General features: G+C 57.3%; 1 protein-coding gene across 1 annotated transcript; it reads left to right on the forward strand.

The window, feature by feature from the left end:
- The first annotated feature begins 1,233 nt into the window (after positions 1-1,233).
- On the forward strand, positions 1,234-4,244 carry LOC128970511 (deoxyribodipyrimidine photo-lyase-like). The gene is made up of 9 exons (XM_054385740.1): positions 1,234-1,462; positions 1,657-1,802; positions 1,942-2,124; positions 2,304-2,462; positions 2,790-2,988; positions 3,078-3,230; positions 3,510-3,631; positions 3,732-3,891; positions 4,090-4,244. Exons 1-9 carry the CDS (start codon positions 1,234-1,236, stop codon positions 4,242-4,244), a joined length of 1,506 nt encoding a protein of 501 aa, XP_054241715.1.
- The last annotated feature ends 3,286 nt before the right edge of the window (positions 4,245-7,530 follow it).

Raw genomic sequence — 7,530 nt, forward strand, 5'->3', positions numbered from 1 at the left:
TGGGGCTGAGGGATGCAGGAAGAGGGGCCCCATTGCTGTACCTGAGACTTGCAGGAGGTGCAAGCCTCAGGTTTATTCCCTGTGCTCAACTCAACACTGCTCTTGTGTCAACTGCCAACATCAGGGTACCAATCACAGTTTTTCAGGCACACAATGTCCTGGTGATACTGCCATCCAGGAAGGGCCATTTGGTGCTGCTAGGCAGGTCATAGCAAAGGCAATGAGCCCAGCGGTGACTAAGGTTCAGCAGGGGGGTCCAACTGAGACCCAGGACTGCTCTGCCTAGATGAAGACACAAGTGAGAGGCAAAAGAAATAAAGCCAAGCTTGTCACTCCTGTGTTGCAAACAACACTCCTGTGTTTGTTCAATGGGAAAGGGCTGAGATGTCAGAGAGTGAACAGCCCCCACGGTGTTTCAGGTCTATGGGTGAAGCCACCCCAGGGCCACCCACCACCCTGGAGATACTCCCCACTCCCCACCCACCACATGAACAGCACCACATCCCACTTAGCCCTTACCCAGCGTGAGATCCAGCACGTCAAGGCTCAGCAGCAGCAGAGGAAGGAGCAGCCCAGCTCCTCTCTGCCCAGACATGTCCAGAGCCAGCACCTCCACTGCCCACCTGGGGACAGGGTCCTACACCTACGGGGACACCGGGCGAGGGAATGCCAGTGGGGAGGTAGGCTGCCGAGTGACGGCTGAAGGTGTCCGAAGACTCTTCCTCGTTCCAGGAGGCAGGGAGGGGTGGCACGGGCGGGCACTGCCACCCCTCCCTGGAGCCGGTGTTTCGCCGACACTGGTACGCGGGAGCCCTGAGCGCAGCCCCGGTCCTCTGGTGGAGGGGGCGGTGCCGGCAGCTTGCACCACGCCCCTTTTGGGGAAGACCCCCCCCACCGCCACACCCCCAGCTTGTGTAACGCGGGGGAAGAAAGACGCATGGCTGCCGCGTAAGGACTGGGGACGCGGGACCAGGACCAGGAGCAGCACCAGCACCAGCTGGGCTGGGCACGGCACTGGCATCCCCACGGCATTGGGAGAGGACCGAGGACCAGGGCGGACAGGGTAGCAGCATCCCCCAGGCTTCAGGAGTGGACTGGGCATCGGGGACCAGGATCAGCAGGGTACCCGCATCCCCTGGTATCTGGAGCGACCGGAGATCGGGATGGGCAGGGGGCTGCGGGAGCTCAGCAGGGTCTGGTTTCCCCTCACAGCTGCTCCAGGCTGTCCTGAGGATGAGGCGGGGGCTCGGGAAGCGCAAGGCCGAGGCCGCGGAGGCTCCACACGTGTCTCGGAGGAAAGAGGAAGATGAGGCGGTGCAGGAGACCTGGAGGAGGGTGGCCCCGTCCGTGCGAGAGTTCAAGTACAACAAAAAGCGGGTTCGCCTGGTCTCGCAGGGTTCGGATCTGAAGGAGGATGCCCGGTGCATCCTTTACTGGATGTCCCGGGACCAGCGTGTACAAGGTGTGAACCAGCTGGTGAAGTGGGCCAGGAAGCAGAGCTTCCATGGGTGGCAGAAGCCTTGGTCCCTTTCCATGGTGGGCCTGGAGCTGGTCTGCCCTCTGCGGGGGGCTCTGTGGGGGCTTTTGTGAACCTACATCTCCATCCGTTCAGCAAAGCATCCCCTCCCAGCTCTGCCCCATGTGCTTTCTCCCCAGATAACTGGGCTTTCCTCTACGCCCAGCGCCTGGCTCTCAAACAGGAGCTGCCCCTGCATGTCTGCTTTTGCCTGGTGCCCAAATTCCTGGATGCCACCATCCGCCACTACAGTTTCATGCTGAGGGGCCTGCAGGAGGTGGCCAAGGTATAGCTGCTGCATGGATGCTGGGTGGAACAGAGCTCTGGGAGAAGGGGGGAGGCACATCCATCTCTTCAGCAGGCGGTGGTGGGACGTGGACTGCTGAGGCATGAACCATCCCATAACCTTTTCTCCCTCACTGCAGGAGTGTGCAGAGCTGAACATCCCCTTCCACTTGCTGCCGGGCTACGCCAAGGATGTGCTGCCCACTTTTGTGGTGGAGCATGGCGTGGGTGGGCTGGTGGCAGACTTCTGCCCCCTCCGCCTTCCTCGGCAGTGGGTAGAGGATGTCAGAGAGAGGTTGCCAGAAGATGTGCCGTTTGCCCAGGTGGGTGCTCACACTCTGGGAAGGGAAAACTCTGGCTGATGAGACATAGGAGAAACTTGTCTCCTGTGTTTCATGTCTGCAGAGGTGTGCTGGAGTGACCTGAGCAGGCAGCATGAGTGCCATGTCATTGGGACGGTTTGCTTTTCTTTGCTCATACCTTCCACGGCTTTGCTTCTTAGGTTGATGCCCACAACATCGTGCCCTGCTGGGTTGCTTCCCCCAAGCAGGAGTACAGTGCCAGGACCATCCGGGGCAAGATCCACGCTCAACTCCCTGAGTTCCTCACTGAATTCCCTCCCATCATTCGTCACCCATATACCTCCTCCTGCTTGGCACAGGTACCAGCAGGAGACACCTCTCCACTTGCCAGCAGACCCAGAGAGTTTCACATCTGCTTTGTGATTTTGGGAGGGTATGGCAGAGGATGGGGGCAGTATCCTGTCTAAGGTCACATGCAGGTGGTGTGGAGATGGGGATGCCCTGGGGAAGGGAGATTCCCACATCATTCAATCCCCACATCTCTGCTATGCAGGGCTGGTTAAGAGGAGAAGGCTGGCATGAGCTGGGGACTTGCTGGTTGGGGACATCTATGGGACATGACACTCAGGGGAGCCCTGGCTGCAAAGTACCTGTAAATGCACTCACAGTGCTTGGTGGCCACCCAGCCCATTGCTTGGGAGGTCTGTTATTCCAGCTTGCAGGTGGACCGCACTGTAAAGGAGGTGGAGTGGGCAACTCCTGGCACAGCTGCAGGGCTGGCTGTGCTGCAGTCCTTCATCACAGAGAGGCTGAAATCCTTTGGCTCCCATCGGAATGACCCCAACAAGGCAGCACTCAGCAACCTGTCCCCATGGTTCCACTTTGGTGAGCATCCCAGGCTTCTCGCTTTGCAGCAGGACCAAGCACAGTAGCTTGGACTGGCAGCCTGATTTGTGCCCTCCCCACGTCCTCAGGCCAGGTTTCCACCCAGAGAGCCATCCTGGAGGTGCAGAAGCACCGGGGCAAGTACAAGGAGTCAGTGGATGTGTTCGTGGAGGAGGCTGTGGTGCGGCGGGAGCTGGCTGAAAACTTCTGCTACTACAATGAGAACTACGACAGTGTGCAAGGTAGTGTCCTGGATTGAATGGGCAATGCTGGAGTCCAGCCTAGTACCCAGCTTGTCACCTCAACTTGGCAATCCCACTTCTGCTAGGAGAGGGGCTGTGGGAGCACTAACGTGCCATCATTCAGTACTGTTTAGAGGTAGGACAGGAGTTGGCAGATGCTCTCTTCAAGTCTGGTGCCTCTAGGGCATGGTGCCCTCAGCAGCCTGGTTCTCCAACCCTGCCTCAGGGCTCTGTAGGAGCAGGTTGCTCAAAATTGCTCCTCACCTCTCTTGCTCACAGGTGCCTATGATTGGGCACAAACTACCCTGAAGCTCCACAGCAAAGACAAGAGGCCTTTTCTCTACAAGTTAGAAGAGCTGGAGCATGGGACCACGCATGACCCACTCTGGAACGCTGCCCAGGTAGCGCACCATATCTTGCCTGCAAAATGCTAAGCCTTTTACTGGGGGACAGAGGTTAGCTGGCACAGACTGACCCCTGTGGCTGTCCCCTTCTCCTCAGCTCCAAATGGTCCGAGAGGGCAAGATGCATGGCTTCCTGCGCATGTACTGGGCCAAGAAGATCCTGGAGTGGACTCACTCCCCTGAGGAGGCCCTGAAGTTTGCCATCTACCTCAATGACCGCTATGAGCTGGATGGGAGAGACCCCAATGGATACGTAGGTAAGCTGCAGGACTGGGGTGCAGAGTGGGGAGGTGTCTTACCACTGATGGCCAAAGCCACAGTGGGACGGGGGAGTGCTAGTTGAAGGCAACTCAGCCCATTCCTCAGCCTGTCCTACTTTGCACCCACATCCCACTTGCTCTCTGGATGCCTCTGAGCGAGGGGGAGAGCTGACAGTCCATGGCCATGCTTGGCAGGCTGCCTGTGGTCCATCTGTGGCATACACGACCAGGGCTGGGCGGAGCGGGCCGTCTTCGGGAAGATCCGATACATGAACTACGCCGGCTGCCAGCGCAAGTTCGACGTGCGCCAGTTCGAGCGTCGCTACGCCCCCTGCACGCCCTCCCCGTGACAGGCACAGCCTGGCTGGAGATTGCTCATGGCCGCCCAAGCTGGGTGCAAGACGTGCCTTTGCCAAGGTGCCAGCTTGCACCTTAGACCCCACCCAGGGATCACCTGGACACACCCAGGGTTTTGCAGGTCTCTTTTCTCTGCCCTCACTCTCTGCTCAAGCTGCCCTGGTGAGGCAGATGCTGAACCCCCGAGAGGGCCATGCAGGACCCTCCTGTTGTCATGGATTTGCTGGTGACTGTGAAAGCCCAGCCCACTCTCAGCACGCCCCTGCCTGCCAGAAACCTCTTCTACAACCACCGTGCTCTGAAGTATGCCTAAATCACCATAGCTGCTGCTAACCACAGCTTAAATTTAGGCCAAGCAGGGCTTTTCTGGGGAAATCCCTCCAAAAACTGTCTTGTCATGCTGTGCTGCCTGCAAGGAAGCTCTGTTTTGCTCCATGCAGAGCCAGTGCTGTGCTGTGCTTGCGCATGCATCCATCAACAGCTGTTTTCAAGTTTGCATTTCATATCTCCTGCGTCCATGGTGTTTATGGGGTGATGCACAGCCCTGCTAAGAGGGGAGAGCCAGGCTGCATGCACCAGGGAGGCAAGCAGGGATAGGGAAGTCAAGGTCATGCCTCTGGGCCACTCTGCCAGCAGCAAAGGCAAAAGGCAGCTTAGGAAGGGGCCAGTGGCTTTTATCTCCTGCTCTGAGTGCAGTGGGCAGTTTGAAGGGGGAGGAGACAAACAGATAGATTAGTCAAGGGCTGGTGACAATAACCCCCTCCCACTGACATCTGACAATGCATTACCAGTTGCACAAGTTGTACCCCAGTGCCCCTTGCCATCAGCTTGTGCATCCTGCTCCCTCCCTGCCCCAGGGCCCAGCAGGCACTGCAGCACTGACCCCATGTTCCCACCTGAAATGATACCACAACACAATCGAGCCCCTCATTAAGTCAGTTTATTAGGGACGGCATTTTTGTTGCTACACTGTGCAATAGTCCCGTGGGGAGGGCTCCAGTTGCTGGCCAGGGCAGCCCCTCACTCCTTTGCAAAGTGCTCACTGCCTTAGCTAGTTCAGTGTTCCTTGTAGTGGTCAGTGCTGGGCAGCATGGTCAGTGCTGGGCAGAACCCTGCCCTGGAGATCTCTGCTGGGTTTGCAGGTCCTGCTGCTTCCAGACAAAGTCCACAGCAAAGGATGGAAACCACAAATGAGCCAAAATCCCTTCCCTCTTCTCTGAACTCAGTGCTTCTAGGGACAGGAGCAGCCTCTCAGATGCTGTCCCATGACATTAAAGTGCTTCAAACAAAACAGGGTGGATGGAGGTGTGCTGAGGAGACAGCTCAAGGGAAGTGGGTGCCAGCTCTGGGCAGCGGTGAGAGGGCTTGGCTTGGGGTCGGGGACAGGCAAGACCAAGGTGGACCAGCATCTGGCAGCCCCAGGGCTTGCAGGCAGAGAGCAAGCAGGAGAGCAGCTGCTCCCCCGGGGAAAAAGAAGCAGAAGCAAGACAGGAGGAAGCAAAAACCCCAGGGGAGTGAGGAGGAAGTTAAATCCCATTTCCTGGGCTAGACCTGGCTTTGTCAGGATGCTGCAGAGCAGGGAAGAGATGCTGCTGTGCACCATCCTGGCCCTCATGAGCAAGGCCTGCAGCCACCTCTTCTGGTCCCAGCCTTTCCCCCACCACAACCCTGCCAGCCTCACAAGGATGGCCCACAAGCCATCCCAGCAGGAGTCATTGCCCCTAAATGCCTTCTGCTCCCTGATCCCTCAACACCCTTCTTGCACATACACAAGCTATGTCCTCCTTCCAAACACCCCACTGCCACCCCACCTCCCACTCATGCAAAGGTGTTGCTGGACACTCACCTGTGCCATGGGCGAAAGTATGCCCTGGTGATGCAGAGGCACCTCCTTTACTGACTGCTAGCCCCAGGGCTCACCTCATGCTGCCAGGTCTGACCCTGTGGAGCTATTGGTGGTGGCAGGCAGCTCTGTGCTGGTGAGGGACCAACCCTTTACAGCATCCCAGTGCCAAACCCTTCCCTCACATGCACTCCCTTACTGTAAGCAAGCTGTCTGGCCACCCACTGCACCACAGCCAGCAAGCCTCAAGGCTTTGCCTGGCTCAGAGACCCCTCACCCAAGGGGAGCAGGAGATCTGCTGTGACAGGGGACACTTGGCAAATGCCTGTTCCATCCATGGGTAAAGAACCAGGAGAAGAACAGCCCTGGAGGTTTCATACAGGTCCCAGGCAGATCGCATGTCCCCTAAAGAAGAATTTCAAGCAGCACCTCCTTGGCAAGGGGAACACACAGTTTAAAAAAAAAACAAACAAAAACCCCGCAAAGAACTGCATTAAAAAAATAAAATCAAATCCAGCAGATTAAAAAACAGAAACAGCCTAAAAGGACAAACTGAGACAGAGGCTCAGGGTATGCAGTCGGAGGGCTAAGCCTTCACCTGCATCCCAACAGGTCTCAGGTAGAAAGCAGCCACATGCAAGGCAGATCCTGATGCCACCAGAGTGAGGTCCCATGGCATCCTTAGAGGAGGACATTTCCCCCATGAGAGGAATGACCAGCAGCACGAGGTGGAAGAGGGGTTGGAAGCCTCACTTACTGCATCCTCTGGCCATGGGGATCTCCTTCTGCCAAAAGCCCATCAGCACTGGGCTGCAGGCAGAGGGCAAGGAAAGCAGCTCAGCACAGGCAGCGTGGGAAGGCAAGGCAGAAATCTGGCACTTCTACCACTGCCACCTCCTCTGCTCTGATGCCAGGGTGAGAGCAACTGCTCTCTGGCAGTGTTGCAAGTCAGATTTGGGAAAGGAAGCTGTTAAATGTACAACCAACCCCCACCCTCCTACACAAGCCCCAGCAGCAGGGAAGAGTATCGGAGACTTGAGGGCCAACTCCACCTCCAAGAAGCAGATGTGGCCAGAGCTTCTCAGTATCCAGCTGATGAACAGGAAGTGCCAACCACTCCCCAAGGAGCAGGGAATGGGAACAGGCAGCAAAGCCCTGCCTGGTCCAGCTTGAACAACTGCTTGGAAAAGGCCCCTGTTTTGCCTGCAGGAGAGACAGAAGCAGCCAGCTTTCCCCAAAGGCATTGGGGAGCGTGAGCAGTACCTGGAGCAGACCTGGATGATGGAAGCTGCCCCTTCCCCAGCCCAGCACTACTGCACAGGAGAAAACAGATCCCTTTGAGACAGCGCTCCAGGCCTCTTGACAGTCCTCATCTCCAGTCTGCGTGGCTCAGACTCTGGTGACAAAGGCCACACATAAATAAAGCCACAATCTGC

Source organism: Indicator indicator, chromosome 13, assembly GCF_027791375.1.
Source record: "Indicator indicator isolate 239-I01 chromosome 13, UM_Iind_1.1, whole genome shotgun sequence".
Lineage (NCBI taxonomy): Eukaryota > Metazoa > Chordata > Aves > Piciformes > Indicatoridae > Indicator > Indicator indicator.

What these genes read in the sequence shown, in the direction of transcription:
- LOC128970511 (XM_054385740.1), top strand. Translation starts at nt 1,234, where the DNA reads ATGAGGCGGGGGCTCGGGAAGCGCAAGGCCGAGGCCGCGGAGGCTCCA. An exon ending in CCGGGACCAGCGTGTACAAG is followed by an intron (nt 1,463 to 1,656) that starts GTGTGAACCAGC and finishes CTTTCTCCCCAG; the next exon opens with ATAACTGGGCTTTCCTCTAC. An exon ending in GAACTACGACAGTGTGCAAG is followed by an intron (nt 3,231 to 3,509) that starts GTAGTGTCCTGG and finishes TCTTGCTCACAG; the next exon opens with GTGCCTATGATTGGGCACAA.